General features: G+C 38.4%; 5 protein-coding genes across 7 annotated transcripts; 2 read left to right on the top strand and 3 right to left on the bottom strand.

Annotated features, from left to right (window-relative positions):
• LOC109709431 (pentatricopeptide repeat-containing protein At1g07740, mitochondrial-like) lies at positions 292-2,450 on the bottom strand. Its single transcript, XM_020231675.1, has one exon. The coding sequence runs from the start codon at positions 1,919-1,921 to the stop codon at positions 428-430; it is 1,494 nt and encodes a 497-aa protein (XP_020087264.1). The 5' UTR covers positions 1,922-2,450; the 3' UTR covers positions 292-427.
• Positions 1,742-23,938, top strand: LOC109709430 (serine/threonine-protein kinase RUNKEL). Of its 2 annotated transcripts, XM_020231674.1 has the most exons (11): positions 1,742-1,878; positions 2,448-2,631; positions 16,798-16,887; positions 17,238-17,290; positions 17,755-17,830; positions 18,618-18,679; positions 18,759-18,837; positions 18,937-18,996; positions 19,076-20,677; positions 21,257-22,126; positions 22,289-23,938. In XM_020231674.1, the coding sequence occupies exons 4-11, from the start codon at positions 17,244-17,246 to the stop codon at positions 23,408-23,410; spliced, it is 3,918 nt and encodes a 1,305-aa protein (XP_020087263.1). In that variant the 5' UTR covers positions 1,742-1,878; positions 2,448-2,631; positions 16,798-16,887; positions 17,238-17,243; the 3' UTR covers positions 23,411-23,938. The 2 variants fall into 2 exon arrangements, with proteins under 2 accessions (XP_020087263.1, XP_020087261.1); XM_020231672.1 differs by lacking the exons at positions 1,742-1,878; positions 2,448-2,631 and adding an exon at positions 16,252-16,654.
• LOC109709433 (superoxide dismutase [Cu-Zn]-like) lies at positions 3,447-6,541 on the bottom strand. Of its 2 annotated transcripts, none has more exons than XM_020231678.1 (8): positions 6,409-6,541; positions 5,187-5,274; positions 4,957-5,058; positions 4,768-4,863; positions 4,613-4,644; positions 4,455-4,530; positions 3,862-3,915; positions 3,447-3,727 (listed from the first exon to the last, which is right to left on the bottom strand). In XM_020231678.1, exons 2-8 carry the CDS (start codon positions 5,260-5,262, stop codon positions 3,705-3,707), a joined length of 459 nt encoding a protein of 152 aa, XP_020087267.1. In that variant the 5' UTR covers positions 5,263-5,274; positions 6,409-6,541; the 3' UTR covers positions 3,447-3,704. The 2 variants fall into 2 exon arrangements, with proteins under 2 accessions (XP_020087267.1, XP_020087266.1); XM_020231677.1 differs by having other exon boundaries at positions 6,342-6,498.
• Positions 6,989-9,572, bottom strand: LOC109709432 (probable indole-3-pyruvate monooxygenase YUCCA10; the record flags this gene model as incomplete). Its single annotated transcript, XM_020231676.1, is given in 4 exon segments — positions 6,989-7,282; positions 7,731-7,853; positions 7,995-8,228; positions 9,314-9,572. Coding segments are annotated over 4 exon segments (594 nt in total). The 3' UTR covers positions 6,989-7,108.
• LOC109708728 (probable indole-3-pyruvate monooxygenase YUCCA10) lies at positions 9,730-11,997 on the top strand. The gene is made up of 4 exons (XM_020230547.1): positions 9,730-9,792; positions 10,878-11,111; positions 11,253-11,375; positions 11,824-11,997. Exons 1-4 carry the CDS (start codon positions 9,730-9,732, stop codon positions 11,995-11,997), a joined length of 594 nt encoding a protein of 197 aa, XP_020086136.1.

Here is a 25,205-nt window from a genome sequence, read left to right as displayed (position 1 = left end):
GAAGACATACCATAACAGGTGGTATGAAAATCACTACCCGTACAATTTTCTGTTTTCTCATAAAAAAATTTCTTCAAACTCCTCCCTCTTTGTATTTCTCTCTAATGATAACGATAAATAACGTCTTAAGTTCACATCGTGGATCTGGCGTGAGCAAGCGAAAAACATGGCTTTCAAATATCTTTTTCATCTCAAGATGAGTTCGGACAACAATGTACATTCTTCAGACAAGAAACTTTATAATGAGAGCAATCTGATTTTAGCATTGCCAGGAATATAAGAGTCGTAATAACTTCCGCAACAAAGCAAAGCTCGTATATTGCAGATCATAGAGGCGACCAGTCGCCTGATTTGAGAAGTTTCGAATAAATCGAATCTATATACAACAACCATGGTTCTCTCCCCTACATGAAGCGCCGCGAAAAATTCATAGAAGCAGCTCATGCAGAAGCTGCACCGCATCGCAATTTCTCCCGCCGACGGCCACTATCAGAGCAGCCCATCCCTCGGCGCCTAAACCGACGCTCATCTTCTCCATCTGCTCCAAAACGAAGCAAGCGTCGTCGACCTTACCAATTTGGCAGAGTCCCCTTATCAACCGCTCGAGAGACTCCGGGCGTAGGCGGTGCTTGGTGGCCGACATTGCGGTCGAAATCCTTAAACCCATCTCAAACTCCCCGGCCCTGCAGCACCCGTCCACCAGCATGCGGTACATCGCCGCGCTCGGCTCGCACGCCCCCTTCATCTGCATTTCCACAAACACCTTGTAGGCGTCGCCGACCCTCCCCTTCGCGCACATGTAATTGATCAGGATGCTGTAGGTCACCGCGTCTGGCTTCATCCCCCTCCTCCTCATCTCCCTGAGAAGCTCCGTCATCCCCGCCACGTCCCCTCTCCTGCCGCGGTCGCTCATCAGCACCCCGTAGTTCACCGCCGACGCGGCGCAGCCCTGGTACTCCATGTCGAACATCATCTTCTTCGCGGCCTCGAATCGCCCCTCGGAGCACAGCCCCCGCATCAGGATCGCGTAGGTGACGGCGTTGGGGCTCACCCCCTTCCTCCCCATCTCCTCCTTCAGCCGCACCGCCGCGTCCAACTGCTTGCTCCGGATCGCGAACCTGATGAGCGTGTTGTAGGTGGCGGCCGAGGGGCGGACGCCTCTGCGGGCCATTTCGTCGAGCACCTCTCGGGCGCGCGCCAGGGCGCCGTGGGAAGCGCAGGAGCAGCACCCCTTGAGGATGGCGTTGTAGGAGACGGCGTTGGGGCGGAGGCCGAGCTGTTGGGAGGAGGAGCGGGCGAGCAGGGCCCGGGCCTCGGGGAGGCGGGCGTTGTCGACGAGGGCGTGGAGGAGGGAGTTGAGGGTGTGGGTGGAGGGGGACTTGTCGGCGCAGGGGAAGGAGGGGATGGAGAGGAAGAGGCGGAGGGCGTCGTCGGGGAGGCGGGCGCGGCCGAGGTGTTGGATGAGGGAGGCGAAGAGGGAGTCCCTGAGCGGAGGGCCGCGGCGGAGGTGGAGGGCGTCGAGGAGGGAGAGGAGGACGGAGGACACGGCGGGGTAGTCGACGAGGTAGGGTTTCGTAGTAGCGGAGGAGGAGGAGCCCAGGAGGTGGAGGAGGGAGTCTGCGGCGGCGGATGGGGAGGGGATGGATTTGAGGTGGGCGAGGAAGGTGTGGGGTGCTCTTGGGGGCTTCTTCTTCTTCTCCTTTTGCTTCTCCTCTTTCTTTTTAAAAGGGGTTGGTTGCATTGTAGTACTCCTTTTTCTTATTCTTACCATGTGTCTAGTGTCTACTACTATATTTGCAGGTCTCTCTCTCTCTCTCTCTCCTGTGTGGTGGAGTCGCCCATAATCTTCGTCCTCCTTGATCCTATAAAAGAGCCCAGGTACTGTGATTCTTTGCCCTAGCTTTTGGTTTTGATGATCCATAGATTGATCTGAGTTGTTGGTATACGATCTCTTTGCGATTCATAGCATTGGCGAATTTGGTTTTGTTTTGGAATTGCTTACCAATTGATTGTTGAAATGCCTCAGAGAAGTGGAACAGTAGGGCAATTAGCTTTTGTTCTATCCTTCTAAATAAATACAGCCTAAAGAACTTTTTTGTTACAGGGCTTTCTATACTCCATTGTTCTATTACCTTTCATTTTTCAATATTTGCTCTTCTCCAAAGATTTCGAGAAGACGAGATGTAAGGTTATCCCATTGCATAACCATGTAAAAAATATGTTATATTTTGGATGTGATGTAAACGCCAATTCAGTAATGGGGAGAAGCCGAGAAGATCATATATTTCAGTGTTTTCAGGGCTAAATCTTACCTGCTCTGTTTTCTACACTTCTTGTTGCTTTTGTGATCTTCCCATTATCTTATCAGAATGAATGTAAGAATCAGATCTGATTCTTGTGGTGCCGCCAAGAAACCTCTCATTTGGATTTCTTCTGATTGATTACAGGGATTTAACATATTAGAAGGTCGATTTTCATCAGCGAGATGTACTCGAGAGAAAGTACAACAACAGGATCGGTCTTTGTTGCGACTGGCTTCATTTCATTTCTGGGCTTTTGCTATGCTGCCATCCTATCCAAGTTCCTTCCACCATACCAAAGCCAGATTTTGGCTGCCATTCAAAATGACAGGTGTGTAAAAATTCTTATTTTCTTGCTTTTGATACGTCCATGCAATATTGGTATTAGCATTTTTAACCACTCTAGGAAACTACACATATATACACCAGCATTCAGATTAGCCATATTTTCTCAAATGATTTTTTTTTTTTTTGACACTATAATCATGCGTGGTTATTCATATTTCTTCTATGACTCGTTTTATTAACATTTATCTGAATTCCTTTTCAACAGGTACTATTGCTTGCTCATCCCATTAACAATACCGATAATAGTCATCGCAGTTTACCTGCATTGGCTCAACATAAAACTCTTTAAGCACGCATGAAGCTGCATTAAGTAGCCTGCACCGGATTTCATTTTGCTTAGTTTCTCTATTGTTTGGAGACCAATTCCCTCTACAGCTTCTAAAAGTGAAATCTGTTAAGTTCCTGCAAATATTTGCAGTAAAGAAGAACCAAAAGCCAACAAAACATTCTGCTTTGTTTTGTCCAAATCTAACAATTGTTTTTACATACTCTACCACGGGCTTCAATGATTAAGATGGTGAAAATGTGATGTCTTACTTTTATATATAAAGTGGGAAATTAGGAATTCTGTAGCAACGTTTCTAAGCCAACCCTCTAAAAATGCTTCAGATGCATCATTCTTAACATTAGCATCGGCCGCCATCACATGCTATGATGGGTTAAATATGAAACATAATTTAACTTACTAGTTACAGGTATAACATATTGCTTGGTTACTTTGATCTATGCAAGACAGAATGGCTAACTCATAATGCTGGTTTTTCCTCAAATTCAACATTACCTATTCGCACTATTCCATCAGTTAAGCACAGCATTTTATAAACCGAAATTCGCTAAACCAGCTTCTATCACACAAGCTAACAGATCAGGAGTTCATATTTTAGACTACTAGAGCGAAAGTAAGAGAAGCCAATATAAAACAACATATAATACTGTGTATCATGTGTCTAAATAACACCAGAGAAACAGAAACTACCACAAGGATTATTTATTCCGAAAACTATGAAAACTCCGGACAGTGACCCAGGTAGGAGGTAATTTCGATTCCATATTATCTTACCCCTGCAGTCCGATAATGCCTGGAATTCAAATGATGTTGAAAATTAATCAAATTTACAATACCAAGGATCGCTAGCGCCAAACGGCAAATTGGAGATGCATTTCCAGTAATAATAGAGTGGTGAATGTGTAATGGAAAACAGAAGATAATTACCACAAGCAACTCTTCCACCAGCATTTCCAGTGGTCTTGCTAAGCTCGTGTCCACCTAAAAAGAAAGAAGCATGTTATTTAAGAAACCATGTAGCTAAAAACAGATAATGGACACGGTGAATGGTTCGGTGTGTCATTTCCACATTTTATTTTCTTTTCACACTCATCGTGTTTATTGTATTAAACGTTGTATAAGTTAAGTTGAATATGGTGAATTATTCACCATATCCGTGTTCAACTTAAATTCTGGGCAGCCAGCCAGACTCTCGTAGCGCTTGCATGGCGGGAATAGGACCAATCTTGCAAATATAAATTTTGTTGGGTTATTTGTGAAAAAAATATTTTGAGGGGGCGAAAAGCAAAAAAACCCCTCCACCAGGGTAGTTTATTCAAACATACAAGTCTCTAAGTTTTCTCCACTGTAATAGTTCATCCAAGTTGACCTTCATCTTTCAGATATTAGCATCATTAGTATAAGTTCAGTGTCACCTTGAGAAAAGGAACAAAACAGTAGAGGATTAAGGAGGCTAGGAAATACGGCATCACAACAACAGGCAAAATCCTCAAACGAATGCCAAAGTGAAGAGGGATTACCCTTTCCAAGATCATCAGGGTCGGCATGGACAACAACAGCTCGGCCAATGATGGAATTTGGTCCAGTAAGGGGAATCTGTGATGAGAACAAATTAGAATCTTTGAGGAAATTTTGCAGAAGAAAAGGGAATATGAGAAGAAAATTTACAAATAATCACCTGGTTGTCGACAATATTAACATTAGCAGTACCTACATTAAGTAAAGATCCAATGTCAGAGGTATCAACAACAGAATGATTGGAAGCAGATAAGAAAGATCCTAATAACACATAACATGCTCTTTCAGCCTATAGAATTGTACTAGACACACTACCATCTTCTCCGGCTGTCACATTTCCAAGATCACCAGCATGTCTATTCTCATCTTCTGGCGCCCCATGTTCTTTCCCAGTAGGATTAAAATGTGGGCCTGATTATTCGAATGATATCATGCAACCAAAATGTCAAAATTTATTTAAATCAATTTTTTCTAGATGAAAGAGTCAAAAATAAGGACCAGTACCAGTTGACATGCATCCATTTGTCGTGTCACCGAGTGCATGAACATGGAAACCATGAAGCCCGGGCTTGAGGCCCGAGATGCTTCCAGTTACAGTTGTGGGACCTGAAACAGAGAATAGGGGGGGAAAAAACAATAATAATAATTTTGGCATCTGAGGTGATCTAACTTCAGAAAGTAACAAATCAAATACAACATGGTCGAGTCATTAGTGTTATATCCATAGTGGTTACCATGTCCTTCTTGGGTGAAGTAGATTGTGCCTTTAACACCCTCATTGCTTTGAAGAACAGCAACAGCCTTCCCCATCTTCTGTGTGATCTATAAATCACAAACATTTTCAACGGGAAAAATTACAGCCAGAGGCTACATAAGATCGTTGGCGAGGAACATTATGAAACTGTGCAGACTATTTGAAAAGTAAAGCAGGTGAAACTCAGCATGTTGCATATGCTTGACAAACAGAGATATACCCACAGAGATCAAAGTAGCTGGATTTCTTCCCATTTACCAAAGTTAAAAAAAAAAGAAGAAGATTTTTCATCTGAATTTAAGCTGGCATAATACAATCGAAAGAACTTACTGGTCATCTAGACACATGATAAATAGACAATATCAAAATGAAAAAGGTATTCTCATTAACATTAAAGCTTTCCATAAAACTAGCCTTCTTCTTAAGTGGAGCATAATACAGCAAAAAGCAACATATTCACCAGCCCAACGATTTTCACTCTTACAAGTAGATTCTCTACCTAGCTTAACTTAAAATTCCAAACTCTTAATCCCAAGCTCTCAAAGCAGCTGTAATCTAAACTTAGAAGCAAGGTTAATCATATTCAAAACCTACCATCTATTGTCCATCATTTTTCCACCATCTATCTCATTCCAAACTCTTAATCCCAAGCTCTCAAAGCAGCTGCAATTTAAACTTAGAAGCAAGGTCAATCATGTTCAAAACCTACCATCTATCACCCATCATTTTTTCACCATCTATCTTATCAATCCTCTATTTAAACACTACCAACCAATTGGCTAAGCAGAACGAATTCCGTCAACAGAACCTAGCTTTTACAGCATCACTCAATCACAACATCGTCGCTGATAATTCTAATCTCACAATTACCTAGATGGAATAGGCTTAACTTAATATGCTCTTGAGATCATTTTATATTACTTCCCAAAAAAAAATCTCCATATTTGATGATTCAGCTATTCCAAAACCTAAAATCAAAATCAAATTAGAAAAAAAAGAGCGGGGAAATCGACCGATCCACCTACAACGAAGCGATCGAAGAGGCGATCGAGGTGTCGCAAAACCTAAATTTAGTGGAAATAAAAAGAAATTAAATTCGCCAAAAATAGGGAAAAAAAAATCTCTCAATCGATACCTCAGGCGACCCCTTGGGGAGGAGAGAGGAGAGAGGAGAGAGGAGAGAGGAGAGAGAGTCACTTTACTCGAAGTCTCCAGAGGTTTCGGAAGAAGAGTTGAGTATTCGTTACTTCGTTCTCCTGCTTATAACTTTATATCCGTGCGGTGAGTGGTAGGTGGGGAGCGACGTGCCATAACTTTTTATTTTTTTAGAGTGAGAAATCTAATTCATTCAACCTAAATAACTAATCGATTATAAAATTCTTAAAATATTAAATTAAAATTTTAATAATTTTTTGTTACTAATAAAATTTGTTTCAGTAATAAAATGAGTGATTGAACTGTGATTTTAACATCGACTGGTTATGTTTTTATTAATTAAATTTAATGGGATTCAGTAAATCCGTTTTTCCTTTTTTTCTCACTTTGTTTCAGGAATGATAACATATATAAAAGATAAAGGTTATTATCTCATATTGATAGTAATGTACTTCTATAGATAATAGGTTATTAAGTCAATCTTCAAACTATGAATTCAATCACCAGCTTTGACATCTAAACAGTTTGAATAAGATCTCATAGTATAGATTGCAGCCACAAAAAACCTTTCTCATAGCGCACAAATTATCAATGGATAACTTGTTCAGACGTCCAAAAGGCCCCCAGTAAAGTACCAAAAAATCGCGATTGGCAATCAAATTGATTGCCATTTTAATTGGAGATTTAGTTATTCATTGTCACAAAATGATTTTGCTAACAAATGTTGCCTCTGCACTATGTTTTAAGTTATTCACAACAAGAACTCTCATAGATGTCCTTGGCTATCTTCAGTGCATCCTCTGAAGTTCCAGGAATCCCTCTTCTTCCAAGCCCAGCACAGTAAAGACCATTCTTTCCTTTCCAGTTGTTTGGATACTTTTGCTTAGCCATGCTGTCGTCGTCAATAAGATAGTCATCACCCTAACAAAGATTAAGAACTGAGGATAAGTTTAGTCAGAACAAATAGAGAGTCAGTGTCGGTCTGGCTTCGTTCTTGGATAAGCTTCTCAGCTGCGAGAAGATGTTGAAAGGCGTTTGCCAAACAAAAGGTTTCAGCCTTTCGATGCGGCATGAAGCTCAGATAAGAGTTTTGTCATTTCGCTGGCTTCAAAGCATAAGCTCTAAATTGAAATTTCTATTTCCACTGCAGCATTTGGCTTTTACTTTCACCACAGCTGGAAGCCATGTTTGGAATTTAAGGAAAAAGCTATTATTAATGCTTTGAACCCTGCTACTCAAATAACATTTTGTAGAAGCTCCAGTCCAGCCAAATGGACATATGATATCTCCAACACATCATTTACTATGTAATTTATAAGCACATATATTGTCTCTTTTCCCATAAGAAGAAAAGGACTGACCCTATTACCTTTAGCCACTCTTTCGTCGTAGCTCGATAGCCCGTCGCAAGAATTATGGCATCGAAGTATTCTACCTTGCCGTTGGCAAATGTCACGCTATTGCTGTTTATTCTGGTTATGGAAGGTAAAACCTGAAAACCATTTGAAGTGTCATACTACATTCATCTAAAATGAATTTTAGGATAATTAAAATCTGAAGAAGTTAAATCTACTTTTTACTCAACACACTAACTTAAGCACATAAACACTGCACTCAGCAGTAAATCATATACCTGAATTTCTCTGGCCTTGATCTTGTCGAATGTGCCAACATCCATAACAGGAAATACGGGAGAGTTTGCTTTCAAATAAAAGGGTCCTTTGGTTGGTCTATGTATTTCATACTTGGATGTATCCCCAAACTTCAGATAACAAAGGAAAAGAGCGAGTGCATCCACGAGGTACAGAGGAAGGAACTTCCTCAAATGCATACCCAAGAGCCATATCTCCCTCGTAACCAAATGAAGCTGCATCCACCACAAAAGTATGTTACCTCAAATTCTTGTTTTGTTTAGTGTATGACCATCTCACAACTAAAGAATATATAGGATCAGAAGGTAAAAGAGATATAATTAGAAACAAAGGCATTCTCATGAAAAGACAAAGACCGTTTGATTCATCTTTGCCACTTTGGACAATGTGTTTCCATTTTCGCAATTTTTTTCCGCTGGAATAACTTCTCATGGAATGTAGGACCCTTGCTAAAATCTCTATATGCACCGATTGCAACAGAATCATTCCCTCTGGTAAGATGAGATTTTTGTTCAGCTTTGGAAAAACAAAAATATGGATCAGAATTACAAAAGAAAAAGAGGACAGCTGATTTTGCAAAGACCTCAAAGATAAATTGATTTATTAGTCATCTTAACGCCAATTTCCTTAACTAGCTATAGTTAGATGCAAAATTGAGTTCCTTATCCAGCATGGAGGTCGTCAATCCATTCTAGAAGTTGGAAGGAAATGACTGCAAAGCTTACAAAAGTTGTAAGAAATTGCCAATATTTTTTTGAAAGGCAGTAGATAGCAAGGAACCGTGAACTAAGATATCTGATGTAGCGCTAATTAATTTTTCATTAAAGTTTCTGCAGCAGCTCGCCATATGGCCTACAGTAGGAGCTTCAAGTTGGATTTCTAGTTTCTACTTTGTAAGGTGCAAAACTCCTTTCCGACTTCCTACGAAAGCAAATTTCTAGACATTTATTTACAAAGTAGATAGTGATTGCTTCTTGGAGTAGAAAAGCCGATTGGATAGCCGAGCTACAAAGGCACTCAACAGCAATATGTAGAGGACAAGATGGAACTCCATTCAAATCTGAATCAACCTCATTGACCGGACAAGTAACCAACCAACTTAAAATAGCAATAAATAGTATTTAAAGCACTTTATCACAATAGCCCGAACATTGCCATAAGCCCACAACTACATGGAGTAATTGGCCTTTATAAAGGAAAAACCAAACAAACGCATATTGATGATAAAATAAATCAAATAAAGATAATTAGAAACAGATACGATAATTTTTTAAAAAAAAAGTGCAAAAGGGAAGCTCACCGGGCTCCGCACTACGATCGAGGTTTTCGCCCCGGACTCCGCGAGATCCAGGGCGATCTCCATCCCGGAGTTCCCACCCCCGACCACGAGAACCGCTTTTCCCTTGTACTCCGAACCGGACCGGAACCGGCTCGAGTGGAGGACCGGTCCGGGGAACCCCTCGAGCCCTAGAATCTCCGGCACCACCGCCTCCGCGTTCGCCCCCGTCGCCGCAACCAGGTACCGCGCCGCGTACGATTCCTTCGCCCCCGTGGCGAGACCTCGTGGCGGCGACGGGGGCGAACGCGGAGGCGGTGGTGCCGGAGATTCTAGGGCTCGAGGGGTTCCCCGGACCGGTCCTCCACTCGAGCCGGTTCCGGTCCGGTTCGGAGTACAAGGGAAAAGCGGTTCTCGTGGTCGGGGGTGGGAACTCCGGGATGGAGATCGCCCTGGATCTCGCGGAGTCCGGGGCGAAAACCTCGATCGTAGTGCGGAGCCCGGTGAGCTTCCCTTTTGCACTTTTTTTTTAAAAAATTATCGTATCTGTTTCTAATTATCTTTATTTGATTTATTTTATCATCAATATGCGTTTGTTTGGTTTTTCCTTTATAAAGGCCAATTACTCCATGTAGTTGTGGGCTTATGGCAATGTTCGGGCTATTGTGATAAAGTGCTTTAAATACTATTTATTGCTATTTTAAGTTGGTTGGTTACTTGTCCGGTCAATGAGGTTGATTCAGATTTGAATGGAGTTCCATCTTGTCCTCTACATATTGCTGTTGAGTGCCTTTGTAGCTCGGCTATCCAATCGGCTTTTCTACTCCAAGAAGCAATCACTATCTACTTTGTAAATAAATGTCTAGAAATTTGCTTTCGTAGGAAGTCGGAAAGGAGTTTTGCACCTTACAAAGTAGAAACTAGAAATCCAACTTGAAGCTCCTACTGTAGGCCATATGGCGAGCTGCTGCAGAAACTTTAATGAAAAATTAATTAGCGCTACATCAGATATCTTAGTTCACGGTTCCTTGCTATCTACTGCCTTTCAAAAAAATATTGGCAATTTCTTACAACTTTTGTAAGCTTTGCAGTCATTTCCTTCCAACTTCTAGAATGGATTGACGACCTCCATGCTGGATAAGGAACTCAATTTTGCATCTAACTATAGCTAGTTAAGGAAATTGGCGTTAAGATGACTAATAAATCAATTTATCTTTGAGGTCTTTGCAAAATCAGCTGTCCTCTTTTTCTTTTGTAATTCTGATCCATATTTTTGTTTTTCCAAAGCTGAACAAAAATCTCATCTTACCAGAGGGAATGATTCTGTTGCAATCGGTGCATATAGAGATTTTAGCAAGGGTCCTACATTCCATGAGAAGTTATTCCAGCGGAAAAAAATTGCGAAAATGGAAACACATTGTCCAAAGTGGCAAAGATGAATCAAACGGTCTTTGTCTTTTCATGAGAATGCCTTTGTTTCTAATTATATCTCTTTTACCTTCTGATCCTATATATTCTTTAGTTGTGAGATGGTCATACACTAAACAAAACAAGAATTTGAGGTAACATACTTTTGTGGTGGATGCAGCTTCATTTGGTTACGAGGGAGATATGGCTCTTGGGTATGCATTTGAGGAAGTTCCTTCCTCTGTACCTCGTGGATGCACTCGCTCTTTTCCTTTGTTATCTGAAGTTTGGGGATACATCCAAGTATGAAATACATAGACCAACCAAAGGACCCTTTTATTTGAAAGCAAACTCTCCCGTATTTCCTGTTATGGATGTTGGCACATTCGACAAGATCAAGGCCAGAGAAATTCAGGTATATGATTTACTGCTGAGTGCAGTGTTTATGTGCTTAAGTTAGTGTGTTGAGTAAAAAGTAGATTTAACTTCTTCAGATTTTAATTATCCTAAAATTCATTTTAGATGAATGTAGTATGACACTTCAAATGGTTTTCAGGTTTTACCTTCCATAACCAGAATAAACAGCAATAGCGTGACATTTGCCAACGGCAAGGTAGAATACTTCGATGCCATAATTCTTGCGACGGGCTATCGAGCTACGACGAAAGAGTGGCTAAAGGTAATAGGGTCAGTCCTTTTCTTCTTATGGGAAAAGAGACAATATATGTGCTTATAAATTACATAGTAAATGATGTGTTGGAGATATCATATGTCCATTTGGCTGGACTGGAGCTTCTACAAAATGTTATTTGAGTAGCAGGGTTCAAAGCATTAATAATAGCTTTTTCCTTAAATTCCAAACATGGCTTCCAGCTGTGGTGAAAGTAAAAGCCAAATGCTGCAGTGGAAATAGAAATTTCAATTTAGAGCTTATGCTTTGAAGCCAGCGAAATGACAAAACTCTTATCTGAGCTTCATGCCGCATCGAAAGGCTGAAACCTTTTGTTTGGCAAACGCCTTTCAACATCTTCTCGCAGCTGAGAAGCTTATCCAAGAACGAAGCCAGACCGACACTGACTCTCTATTTGTTCTGACTAAACTTATCCTCAGTTCTTAATCTTTGTTAGGGTGATGACTATCTTATTGACGACGACAGCATGGCTAAGCAAAAGTATCCAAACAACTGGAAAGGAAAGAATGGTCTTTACTGTGCTGGGCTTGGAAGAAGAGGGATTCCTGGAACTTCAGAGGATGCACTGAAGATAGCCAAGGACATCTATGAGAGTTCTTGTTGTGAATAACTTAAAACATAGTGCAGAGGCAACATTTGTTAGCAAAATCATTTTGTGACAATGAATAACTAAATCTCCAATTAAAATGGCAATCAATTTGATTGCCAATCGCGATTTTTTGGTACTTTACTGGGGGCCTTTTGGACGTCTGAACAAGTTATCCATTGATAATTTGTGCGCTATGAGAAAGGTTTTTTGTGGCTGCAATCTATACTATGAGATCTTATTCAAACTGTTTAGATGTCAAAGCTGGTGATTGAATTCATAGTTTGAAGATTGACTTAATAACCTATTATCTATAGAAGTACATTACTATCAATATGAGATAATAACCTTTATCTTTTATATATGTTATCATTCCTGAAACAAAGTGAGGGCACGTCGCTCCCCACCTACCACTCACCGCACGGATATAAAGTTATAAGCAGGAGAACGAAGTAACGAATACTCAACTCTTCTTCCGAAACCTCTGGAGACTTCGAGTAAAGTGACTCTCTCTCCTCTCTCCTCTCTCCTCTCTCCTCTCTCCTCCCCAAGGGGTCGCCTGAGGTATCGATTGAGAGATTTTTTTTTCCCTATTTTTGGCGAATTTAATTTCTTTTTATTTCCACTAAATTTAGGTTTTGCGACACCTCGATCGCCTCTTCGATCGCTTCGTTGTAGGTGGATCGGTCGATTTCCCCGCTCTTTTTTTTCTAATTTGATTTTGATTTTAGGTTTTGGAATAGCTGAATCATCAAATATGGAGATTTTTTTTTGGGAAGTAATATAAAATGATCTCAAGAGCATATTAAGTTAAGCCTATTCCATCTAGGTAATTGTGAGATTAGAATTATCAGCGACGATGTTGTGATTGAGTGATGCTGTAAAAGCTAGGTTCTGTTGACGGAATTCGTTCTGCTTAGCCAATTGGTTGGTAGTGTTTAAATAGAGGATTGATAAGATAGATGGTGAAAAAATGATGGGTGATAGATGGTAGGTTTTGAACATGATTGACCTTGCTTCTAAGTTTAAATTGCAGCTGCTTTGAGAGCTTGGGATTAAGAGTTTGGAATGAGATAGATGGTGGAAAAATGATGGACAATAGATGGTAGGTTTTGAATATGATTAACCTTGCTTCTAAGTTTAGATTACAGCTGCTTTGAGAGCTTGGGATTAAGAGTTTGGAATTTTAAGTTAAGCTAGGTAGAGAATCTACTTGTAAGAGTGAAAATCGTTGGGCTGGTGAATATGTTGCTTTTTGCTGTATTATGCTNCACCACCTCCGCCTCCGCCTCCTCCTCCTCCGCCGCCGCCGCCGCCGCCGACGACGACGATTCCTCCGCCGCATCCGCCATTTCGGGGACGCGAGGGAGCAGGAAGCGGGGAAAGTGTTGGGTGGAGGATAGTACGGATGCACCAGGTGCAAGGAGTAGTGTCCACTGTACACTTTATCTGGGACTTTGGGGACGAGAAATTGTACCTTTGTGATTCACTCGTCCGATTATAGTTTTTTTAAAAAAATAAATAATTTGAGATATAAATGATCTGGTGCTTCTTCCACTACTACTATGTAACGGACCACCTCCTTCTCCTCCCCTTGGAGGGAAAGACGCGTGTAACGTTAGCTGTTGAGAAGAGACAAAATTTAAAAGGACCCACGAAAATTGATGTAAGCCTGAGCGAAGCCTTTATTAGAGAGCTACTCACACAATAACAATATGGGGCAATTTCATGGATACCCCTCTCAAAGTCTAAAATATCATAGATGCCCCTCTAAAATTTAAAATATCACCTATACCCCTGTAAATACAGAAAATTATCATCAATACCCTTACGGTTAGTTAAGTTAGTTTTACCATAGTTATTAAAGGGTTAAAGATGGGTTAACTTTTAAAATGACTCATTTACCCTCAAGGTTCTTTTAAGAAAAAATGTATGGAGATCCCCTCAACTTATGCCATTTTGAAACTGCTCCCTCAACTTTATTTTTTTAGTTGATATCCATTTTAGTGTATGAAAAAAATGAGAATTTTTTAGTTTTTTTTTTGATAATTTCACCAAATCTAGTCGCTCTATTTATATTTTATCGAATAAATAATTATATATAAAAATTTAAATGAAAATAATGTTAAAAAATTATCTGATCTTTCTTTAATTTTGAAAGTTAAAATTTTTTTTAATCAAAATTATTCTCGATAATTTTATCTGCATTAAATGCATTAAAAAACTGAAACATAATATATTTTAGCTTTCGAACAAAAACTCTATTTTTGTTTCAATCGACAGAATAATTCATGCATATAGTTATGTGATTTACTTTTGCTTAAATAGGAAAAAAATAAAATCTATAATTTATTTCAAAATTACTATTACTAATTAGGAATATAAATTGATAAAGATACGCAATTTTATCTAACTCGATTTAAAATGAGGTAAGCTTAATCAATGCTGAATAGGAATAGTTTCAGTTATAGATATCAAAAAATAAAATCCCATCGTATGTAAATTCAGTTATGCATTTGGTCTATATTTAAACTGAACTTGAACCGAAATCCGAAACTAAAAACAAAACCAAAATTAGATAAAAACATACTATATATAAAATATAATTTTTATATATTTTTTAATAATTAATATATATTAATGATTTAATTTAATATGTATATATTAAATACTCAAATTTAGATTTACAAAATTATCTTAAAATACCTATTAGTATTTTTATTATTAAGTATTAATAAGAGATAAAGGGTAAAAATGGTATTTTGAAAATTTAACTCCGTTTCAAATGGGACCTAACGGATCTAAACTAATAGAGGGCATTTATGATAATTTTTACATATTTGGAGGGTATTGGTGATATTATCAATTTTAGAAGGGTATTGATGAAATTAATAGTTTCTAGAAGGGCATCTATGAAATTATTCCTAACAATATATATCATTTACGAAAAATACGCATATACTAATATATATTATAATTTACAATATATATTTTCTAACAATAATATATTATAACTGACTGTCTCTATAGCAAGTGGCAAAGGACTTGATGGTTCGTATCTGAGATCCAAGTTCGAATCCTAATTGATTCATATTTTCAGCTAAGTTTATTTCTAAATGAAATAAACAAAACGGGTAGCGTGCTATCTATCTCTAAAAAAAAAACAATAATATATTATATATTTTTATTATATATATATATATATATTATTTTGAGTTGTGCTATAGGTAAGAAAATTGTATTCCTAATATTTTATCGACACGCTATGGTATAGATATGGCTATGACAATGGGACAGATAAAATATTGAATTATATCATAGAAAATATATATTGAATTGTCTATAATATGATAGAAAAAAAAACTAGCAAAAGTAATGTAATAAGTTTATACTATAATAATTTAAAAAATAATCTCTGTTAAGTAATGTAAAATATTATAATTTTTCTGAGATATAATTTTGATGTAGGAAACTTTGATTTAAGCTATAATACTTCTAAAAGTATTACTATTTATATATTTCTAATTTTTTTTATCTCTGGATCTCTTACTATTTGATCTAACTCCATAAAACTCTCGGCATTCCAGGATTACATAGATTAAAAAGGCATGAGTGATAATAGGATTTGAAATATTCAAAAACTTTCTCGTGTACTTTTAAAAAGTATAAATTATTGCCTGCACCTGGTGTGTAACTTTTCATGATAGTGTTTGCTATTTAAATTTAAATTTAAATTTTAAGGTGTTAATCATTCCCATCAATTTCCTCGGAGGGATATGACAAACTTCTTGATAAACTCGCTAACAATTCAAAATATTTATTTTACCAGTTGTGATGGTTGTCTCTAGTATAAGTGGTAAAAAATTTAATAATTGAATACCCACGGTTATAAGTTTGAAGCTAAAAATTGCTTTATATTTTCAGTCAAGTGTCTTTATTTAAAAAATAAACAAAATAAATAGCATATTACTATTATCCGAAAAAAAAACTAGATTATTTTTTATTATCCTAATTGCTTATAATTCTCTTAACATTGCCCATTAGTACAACTAGTATATGAAAAAGTAAATTGGTGATTTCTAAAATTAAAACTTTTAGGTAGAAGACCCTCGCTGATGCTTTGTGATGCATTCTCAAATAATTTAATTAGCGTTATGTAAATAGTGACTTACATTGATTTCTTAAAGATATTAATCATTTAAAAATTGGGTGTGGACCGTGTGGTGCATGAGGCGCCTGATACACCGGGTGCAGGCTATAATTTTTCCGCACATATTAAGCATATTCCGAAAGCGAACCCTATATATTCAAAATAAGGCCCAAGTGGGATAATCCACCGTTCATTCAGTTTCGGACCACTTAAATGAACGGTCGATATCCCATCATCACTAAAGCCATTTATCCAACAGGGGCGCATCTCTTTTCAATTTCGTTCGACTCCGCATCTCCCGCCTCTCTCCTGCAAAACCCCCAAAAAAAAAGAAAAAACTTCAAATTAATTTTTCTATTATATTATATATCAAATTCCCCCCGAAACCTCGAATCTCTCCTCTCCATTTCTCTCTCCCCTTCTCTTCTCCTCTCCCTCCTCTAACCCTCGCGAGCTCGAAAAGGCGAAAACCCTAACCTCGCCATGAACAATTTCCACGTCTACGAGGCCATCGGCCGCGGCAAGTACTCGGTACCATCTCTCTCCGCTCTCTCTCGGTAGATCTGTTTGTGTTTCTTAGTTTTTTTTTTTTTTTCCCGAGAATCGATTGAATCGGATCGATTTGAGTTTTTTTGTTAGGAATTTGTTGTTTATCTGAGATTTTTTGTGGTTAGACGGTTTACAAGGGGAGGAAGAAGAAGACGATCGAGTACTATGCCATCAAGAGCGTGGAGAAGTCCCAGAGATCGAAGGTTCTACAAGAAGTGAGAACACATTTATTGCACCTTAAGTTTCAAATTTAGCTTATATAGATCCAATTGATCGTGTTCTCTTTTAATAGATCTCTGTTCCTCTGGTGCTCCCTTTTGTTGCTCGCTTTTAGGTGGTCCATTAATTACGCTTGTGATAGAACAGTGTTGGTAACAGATTTTATTCTATGATTTGTTTGGATTTAGTAATATGACTCTCTCTCTGTAGTTGCTTGTTATAGCGTGCTATACTTATATTTGTGCTTATAGAGGAATGAATTTTTCAAATGACTAATTGCTCCTATTTCAGTTGTCTTTTGTGCCTTTGGGCTAGTCACTGTCGATTTTGTCTTGGAATTTTGCAGGTTCGGATGCTTCATTCTCTAGATCATCAAAATGTGCTGAAGTTTTATTCTTGGTAAGACACATATGAACGTCAATTAGCATCTCAACTTATTTGATCTAGTGATTATGGAGCCATAAGATATTCTGGTGACACTTTATGTTGGTGCTTCTTCCTTAAATGTAAACAGAGTCTAGAACTATTGGTAATTTAGTGCGTCATTTGCCTGGCTTATGGGATGCATTCTCTACTCAAGAAGCCAAAGGAATGTGCCTAGAACAAAGCGAGGGTTACGGCATTTGGTTTGAGCTGGAAGCTGAAAGAAGCTTCTAAATCCCAAAACTAAACTCCAATTCCAAAAAAATCTGCTTCTGACTTCAGCCAACAGATTTTTGGCAACAATACTGTGGAAAGTTGTTTGGAGTTTTCGAACACGTCTTCTCATTTATGCAAAAGCTCTAGCCTAGTGAATTAAGCCCTTGGTAGGTTCTTATTTGTGTTTTGCAATGTAATAAGCTAAATTTTTATCCCTCCCCCAGGTACGAAACCTCTGCTCACTTGTGGTTGGTCTTGGAGTACTGTGTTGGTGGAAACCTCATGAATTTACTGCGGCAGGTATCAATCAGTGGTCTTGTGTGCTCATGTTTCATATGTTTGGTTGCAGACAACGGAGTTAAGTGGGTCCTAATCACTGCTGCAATGTTATCAGTTAACTTTACATGCTTGACATTTTTGTTAATGAGCTAAAAGTTGCAACAGCAGCATATTGTGGGTACAATTACCCTACAATAATTAGCAGGTGCAATTAAAATTGATTTGATAAGTGTCCTAGAATCAATATTTGTAGGATCCATATTCTAAAACAAACAGAGAAATCTGATCCTGGATCTGCGGCCATCTGTTTGAACATTTAGTTGAGTAGATTGGGTCTTATATGGTAGAAGCAATAAACGAAGGGAGGAAAACAATTATTTACTCAACGAGCAATTGTATTTTATTGATTTTTTTGTCAAATCATGTCATCTTTCATGGTGGGTTCATGCGGCATATAACCACGAATAGCATAGGACAGTGCTTAGCCTTCGGTAGAAGTAGACATACAAAAGTCGATAAAGAAGGTAGGTTTTCTTTTCTAGGTAAGTAAATAACAGTCCACTCGTTCTTATATGGAAATTATATGGTGGGGCAGTCTTTCTTATGTGGCTGATACCATTTTGATCATCCACATCGGTGTTAAATATATTATATAAAACCTAGTCACTAGCTTGTAGCAGATTTGTTTGCACACATTATTAGTCCCTAAGGGCACATTTTCTGTTTGTTGAGGTAGTTGGACAGAATTGTTTGGTCCTTCACTTAAAGCCTTTCTAGTTAATGGTAAAATTGTTATATTTGCTTGCAGGATAGCAGATTACCAGAGAATTCTATACATGACCTGGCCTGTGACCTTGTTGAAGCTCTCCAGTATATACTCTTTCAGCACACTTTTTTCTTTTTCAAACATCATTTAAGTTTGAGTTACCTAATTCCATGCTACTGTTAGGTTCTTGCATTCCAAAGGAATCATTTATTGTGATTTGAAACCATCAAATATTTTACTTGATGAGTATGGATCTATGAAGGTAGTTCTTTGAAGTTGCACAAATTCCACTTCCTTGGCTGTGCTTTACTAATAATATTTGCGGTTCACACTTAACTTTTCTTGCTTGCATTCTCTCCAGCTTTGTGATTTTGGATTATCAAGGCGATTCAGTGATATAGAGAAAAGTTCTCTTGCTGCGGTTTGTTGCTCAATCTCTTTTCTCTCATACTCAACATCAACTTTGCAAATAGAATGTAACATGATCTTATGCTTATCAGCTGCCTCAATCAAAGCGAGGAACACCCTGTTATATGGCTCCTGAGCTGTTTCAAGAGGGTGGATCCCACTCGTATGCTTCTGATTTATGGGCCCTGGGTTGTGTGTTATATGAATGCTATGCTGGAAGACCTCCCTTTACAGGAAGTGAATTCACTCAATTAGTGAAATCGATAATTTCAGATCCTACGCCACCACTTCCTGATAACGCGTCCAGGTCCTTTGAAAATTTGGTTAATAGTCTATTAATAAAGGATCCTGCTGAAAGATTACAGTGGCCTGAACTTTGTGAACATAGTTTTTGGAGAGTAAAAATCAGTATAGTACCCCTGCCACCTCAGGCTGCTTTTAGTAATATGCTTCAGCTTTCTGCTAAGGCATGCCTTTCAGAGAGAAATGGTGATAGACCTTCGCGAACAAAGACACCTGCCCAACACTATCAACATAATGGAAACGGAGTTCACAAGCAGGATGAAAATTCTGCTAAGGCTTTTGAAACACCCATTAAGAATGCCCAAAGCAGCAGAAAAACAAACGCAAAACCTTCTGGTCGAGTTGATGCTGCAAAAGGTGTGAATATTCTTAGACTATCGAGGATGGCTAAGTTGAATTTGCAAAGAGAGAATGAAAAGGAAAACTACAGGAGGCCTTTGCCAGAGACATGCGAGAATGAGGCTGAAGTTAAAATCGAGAATAATGACATGGAACTCGACTTCAGTGAGAATCCTGAGGAAGATGGACCCGATGATTCTGAAGGATCTGAGACTCCTTCATGTAATACTGCAGAAAGACTTGCGCAAAATGTTAATGAAACAAGTGAAGAAGCAGAAAACAATAACCAGATTGACATGCTCGTTGATGATAACACGGCTGGGCCTGATGATGTTAAGAAAAGCCAGCAGGATGCATGTTCTGAACAGCTAGAAGTGGCTGCAACTCCACCTAGTAGTAATTTTAGAAAAGCTCAGCGTATTAAAGCAGCTTCTGGGAGTGCACCAGATACAGACTCGAGCATTGCTTCTCAAGTATTTTGGCACCCATCAGATCTTTCAGTCAAGCCCGTAATGCCTAGTAGAAAGGGTGATAAAGCTTTGGATACAGTTTGCCACCTTCCATTTGAAGCTCTTCCTGCTAGTGATTATGTTAAATTGCTACCGGAGCAGTTGAATGCACTCAACAGTCGTATTGTCCAATCTCTGAGTGGAAGCTCCCAAGTTTCAGAGAAACAGAATGTCATGAAGTACTTAGAGATATTAAGTGGGAATACTGATGCTGCAAATATCATAACTAATGGACCAGTGATGTTGTTGCTTGTGAAAATGCTGCGACTGTCAAAGTCATCGACCTTAAGAGTTCAAATTGCTTCAGTGATGGGCTTGCTGATACGGCACTCCACTATTATTGAAGCTGAGTTGGCAAATTCTGGGATTATAAATGCATTGGTAGATGGTCTGAGGGATAAACAGGATAAACTTAGGAGGTATTGTATGGCTGGTTTAGGGGAATTGCTCTTTTACATTTCGACTCAGGGTGATCAGAATGCCAAAGATAGCAATGCCCTCGAGTCTCCTTCAAAGGACAGTCGGTCTACAGCTAGTTGGCAGGTTAAAGTTCTCTAGCTTTTCTCGTAATTAACGTATTTCATGTTTATTTCATATGTACGTAGTTTCTTACAGTGGACATTTTTATTGTGATGTAAATTAGATTGCTTGAAGCATGCAGTAAATACGAAATACAGTGTACACCTCAAAAAATTATGAAATACCGTAATCAAGAGTCAGATGTTCAAATAAAATGTAATAATTTCGTTGTATGATCTAAACACTTTCAGCTTGCAAAGAATTTTAAAAGTGAAATATAAAATACCATATTGCGGTATCATTAGCCCTTCTGGTGCATGCACCATGTTTGCTCTTGCTACTGCCTAAATAGGCAAGTAGATATTTCAAGGCGTATAATAAGGTGGAAAAACTACATGGGTGAATATTCTGATTTTTTCCAGAATCAAATTCATATTTTCTTTTGTTCTTTTTTGAGATCTGTTGTTAACAGCTTGGTAGAAGAATTTCCTTGCATAACTTTGTAATAGTCTCTTTTAATGTTATACAATACCTTTCTGGGCTTCTAGTCTTCCATTACTTTATTTACATTTTTGGCCTCCTTCATTCAACTGGAAATTATAGGTTTCAAATTCTGTGGTTCAATTGGTCTCATCTATCTTACGCAAGGGCGAGGATGATCTAACACAGCTTTATGCTTTAAGAACAATTGAGAATATCTGCAGTCAAGGAGGGGACTGGACTTCGCGCTTTGCTAGCCAGGATGTGATTGGAAATCTCTGTTACATATACAAAGCAACGGGAAAGCAGGAGAGCACAAGGCTTATTGCTGGGTCTTGTTTAGTCCGTCTAGCCCGTTTCAGCCCATCATGCATCCACTTGATGTTTGAGAAATTGCCTGTTAAGGACATTTCATCTGCACTCACCAAGGGCAACCAACGTGAGCAGCAGATCTGCTTAAATCTTCTGAACTTGGCTTTTCTTAACAGCCATGCTATAACAAACATAAGCCGCCTTATGCAGTCTCTGGCAGAGGAAAAGCTATTGGTTCCAGGTCTTCTCTCTCTTATAGACCAGGGAAGTGAGGTTCTTCGTGGAAAAGCTCTTATACTTATTGCTCTTCTTTGTAAGAACAGCCGACGATGGCTTCCACATTTCCTCTGCAATGCCAAATTCCTCTCTGTTGTTGACAGATTGGGGAAAGAGAAGGATGGATTCATTAGTCAGTGTATAGAATCATTTGTACAGTTAGTTATTTCTGTAGTTCCAGGCATACTTGACTTGGTTGCTGGAGATGTACAGCAAATGATGGGCAGTAAACGCCATGGAGCCATTGCTGCCTTATCTGGACGAGGTAATCCAAAGAGTACTGTTCATCTATTCCCAGTTATCCTTCATCTTCTTGGAAGCTCATCCTTTAAGCACAGGGTAGTAAGCAGCCATGTCATGCTCCAATTAGCAAATCTCACAAAGCTTTTAGAGGCACCATTTCAGGTATTACTGATTGTACGGAGCTTCTACATTTGTCATTCTTTTACAATAGTTGGTCGAACAAATTTGGTTCAATTCTATCTCTAAATGCCTGATTTAATTTTCTTCTTTATATAAAATATAAACAATTGAGGGTTATTCATATTCTTTTTGCTTATACTGAAGGGTCGAGATGATTTCCAAATATCGTTGCTGCGGGTACTTGAGTCAGTTACGGAGGAACCTTCTACTATCATTGATGACCATAAAATATTTGCAAGCCGGATCCTTCCAAGTCTGTGCACGTTGTATAAGGGCAACAAGGATGGAGATGCTAGGTTCCTGTGCTTGAAAGTATTATTCGATGTGATTGTTGTGATCTTCAGTGACTCCCCGGTAACTGTTGATGAGCAAACTGTAGAGAGCTTGAAAAAAATATCTCATAACTATTTTCTTCCTCTTTATCCTGTGTTCATTGAAGATGATGATCCCATTCCAATGTATGCTCAGAAGCTTCTGGTAATGCTCATTGAATATAGTTATGTCAAAGTCTCTGATATTCTTCACATAGAGACAGTTTCACAGTGCTTCCAGTTCTTGCTTGGGGATCTTTCAAATGCAAATGTGAACAATGTTAAATTATGTCTTGCTCTTGCTTCTGCTCCTGAGATGGACACTAGGGTCCTATCTCATCTTCATGTAATCAGAAAAATCGGCAATCTCCTTGAGTTTGTGACTGCAAAGGATATGGAGGATTTTCTGGAACCAACCTTGGCCCTTTGCAAGGCTTTCATTTTGCGTGGCATTGGTAGCAATAAAGCCATAGACCTTTCTAAAGAGCCGGCCCTTCTTGGTGACAATGCCTTCGACATGAGCATTGCTGTCGATCAACAGTGCTGCATCAAAGATATTGGTGACTTTGGTAGCAATGTAGGTGCCTTTCTTGAATTGGTTGGAAGTGCCGAAACACAAATTACGGACTTGGCATCAGATTGTTTGGTCTTATTGCTTAAAGCAGCACCTCGAGAAGCTACCATGGGCCTCTTGACAAACCTTCCTAAGTTAGTCACTCTCCTGGAATCGTTGCATCATAATGGCTCTGGATTGCAGTTGCTACGCCTTTTGTATGCTCTTGCCTTTTCTTGCAAACAGTACCTGTCACAGGCAATGATTCTATCGATACCAATAACAGCCGTGATGCGAGTAGAAGCTCTTGTTTCAGCTATTAAGAGCTCGAGCATTCCTGGTGTTGCAGATGCTGCTGCTCATTTAGGTGTTCAATTGCAACGACTGCCTCGCGGCATTTAATCTGTAAATCATGGTGAAGATCTCTATGATTTAACTTTGCAATTGTATATGAGGTGATAGTGTGGATGCCCTTTTCATCGCTCACAACTATGTTGGAACCGGAAAGAAAAGGCCAAAATAATTTCATGAAACTTGATCTTGCTATCAGCACCGCGCTTCAGTTTCCTCTAGCTGTCTTCTGGTGAGTTTGACTTCATGTGACAATCTGGGCAAGGTGTTTCTTTCACTTTCATCATCCAACGTTATCCTGCAACGCACTTCTTCGAGAAGTAAGTATACAGTGTTACTCGCATTGTTTAGCTATTGTATCAGCATTCACAAAGTTGGAGAACAGATGGAGTTCGAAACTCTTATTTGTTCTGCCCACAATGGTTAGTATAATGGTATTATCAGTCTGTTGCATATAATTCTGTACTAGTAATATTTCACATGTAGTATAGCTATGTACTTGAATTATATTTTTATCCTTCAGAGATTCCTGAATAGATAATAACCAAGTTTAAGGAAACAAGGGAGCTTATCTTGCAAGAAGCATTTCCTTGCCAGCGTATATGTTGATATAACTAGACGGATCACTTATATACTTTAGGCATAAGGTATGTCAAAAAGCCGAAAGTAGGTGATTGTAGTTAGTTAATAAATTATTTCGAGTAATGCTAGCCTTTTATCATGGTAATGTATTTAGACTCGTTTTAGATAAAAGGTTCTGAACAGTTTTGGAAAGTAGAGGATTATCTTTATCCTAATCTAATTAACAGTGCCACTACAAAAAGGGGGCAGGATTAGCTTGGAGATAATATAAACCTAGCTGAGCATGATGAAAGAATGATTAACCAATAGCAAAAGGAAAACTTCGGAAAGAAAAAGTTATTAGGAGCTATCTGAGTGGCGATCAAAAGGGAGGTATAGTGAAATCTTGCAGAGACCACAAGAAAGTAAACAAAAAGAAAATAAATAAAATGAAATGCATATAAAAAGGTGAAGAAGAAAATTTTAAACTGAAGGGAGAAAATGTGGGTCTATTATATTAGATAGGACATAGGAGAGCTGTATATCATATGGGAGCGTGCCTTTCTCAACATAATGTTTAGAAATAGTTGAACTCTATTGATTGTTGGACTTTTTTTCTCTCGTCTATACCTTTCCCATGTGTTTGCTGATTTTGGGTTTCCTGCCTACTAACTACCCCCTCAGTTTTTCCTTGGCTTCTTTTGTAGGCTAAGGCCTTAATCTTTTCACTAAATCCTTTAGGGTTTTACATAAATTATGCAAGAGAAAGCAAAGAGTATCGTCTATGACTTTGAATAAGAGTAAAACTTTAGGTATCCTAGTAGATCCCTCAAATGCTGTTGAGAAGTTAGTATTTTGTATATAGTTGTCATGTAGGAGAAAGTGAAAAGAACGTTCCATGATTTGGAATGAGAGCAATACTTTAGATATCGTGATCAATTTTTATGATTGCCGAATTGAATAATTTATTTAATAATTTACTACTATATAATTATACTGACTTATTAATAATATTTATAAATATTATTTAAGGTATATATATAGTAATAATTAGAATAATTTACAGGAGGCTCCTGTAATTTTCGAAGTTTTTTGTCCTTAGTACAGTCACTCACACTATGATTAAAGTCAGTCAATAAATAATAACTAATTTAATAATTTTAGATAATAATAAAATAAACGGTAGATCATTTAACAAACCGTAATTATTCAAAGAACGAGTAAAGGATTTGAGAGAATTAGACACTACACGTGCAGAAAGAGACGGATACCCATGAATCCATCA

The sequence above is a fragment of the Ananas comosus genome, linkage group 4 (assembly GCF_001540865.1).
Source record: "Ananas comosus cultivar F153 linkage group 4, ASM154086v1, whole genome shotgun sequence".
NCBI lineage: Eukaryota > Viridiplantae > Streptophyta > Magnoliopsida > Poales > Bromeliaceae > Ananas > Ananas comosus.
The sequence above is the reverse complement of the archived record's forward strand: the minus strand, read 5'-3'. Positions and strand labels throughout refer to the sequence as shown.

Bases quoted from the DNA above. Each gene is read 5' to 3' on its own strand.
- LOC109709431 (XM_020231675.1), bottom strand. From the start codon at position 1,921: ATGGATCATCAAAACCAAAAGCTAGGGCAAAGAATCACAGTACCTGGG.
- LOC109709433 (XM_020231678.1), bottom strand. From the start codon at position 5,262: ATGGGGAAGGCTGTTGCTGTTCTTCAAAGCAATGAGGGTGTTAAAGGC. The intron at 4,645-4,767 runs GTAGTGTGTCTA...TACTTAATGTAG, and splicing joins TGTGACAGCCGGAGAAGATG to GTACTGCTAATGTTAATATT. The intron at 3,916-4,454 runs GTAATCCCTCTT...CTTTCTTTTTAG, and splicing joins CCCTGATGATCTTGGAAAGG to GTGGACACGAGCTTAGCAAG.
- LOC109708728 (XM_020230547.1), top strand. From the start codon at position 9,730: ATGGAGATCGCCCTGGATCTCGCGGAGTCCGGGGCGAAAACCTCGATC. The intron at 9,793-10,877 runs GTGAGCTTCCCT...TGGTGGATGCAG, and splicing joins CGATCGTAGTGCGGAGCCCG to CTTCATTTGGTTACGAGGGA. The intron at 11,112-11,252 runs GTATATGATTTA...AATGGTTTTCAG, and splicing joins TCAAGGCCAGAGAAATTCAG to GTTTTACCTTCCATAACCAG.
- LOC109709430 (XM_020231672.1), top strand. From the start codon at position 16,607: ATGAACAATTTCCACGTCTACGAGGCCATCGGCCGCGGCAAGTACTCG. The intron at 17,291-17,754 runs GTAAGACACATA...TCCCTCCCCCAG, and splicing joins GTGCTGAAGTTTTATTCTTG to GTACGAAACCTCTGCTCACT. The intron at 22,127-22,288 runs GTATTACTGATT...CTTATACTGAAG, and splicing joins TTTTAGAGGCACCATTTCAG to GGTCGAGATGATTTCCAAAT.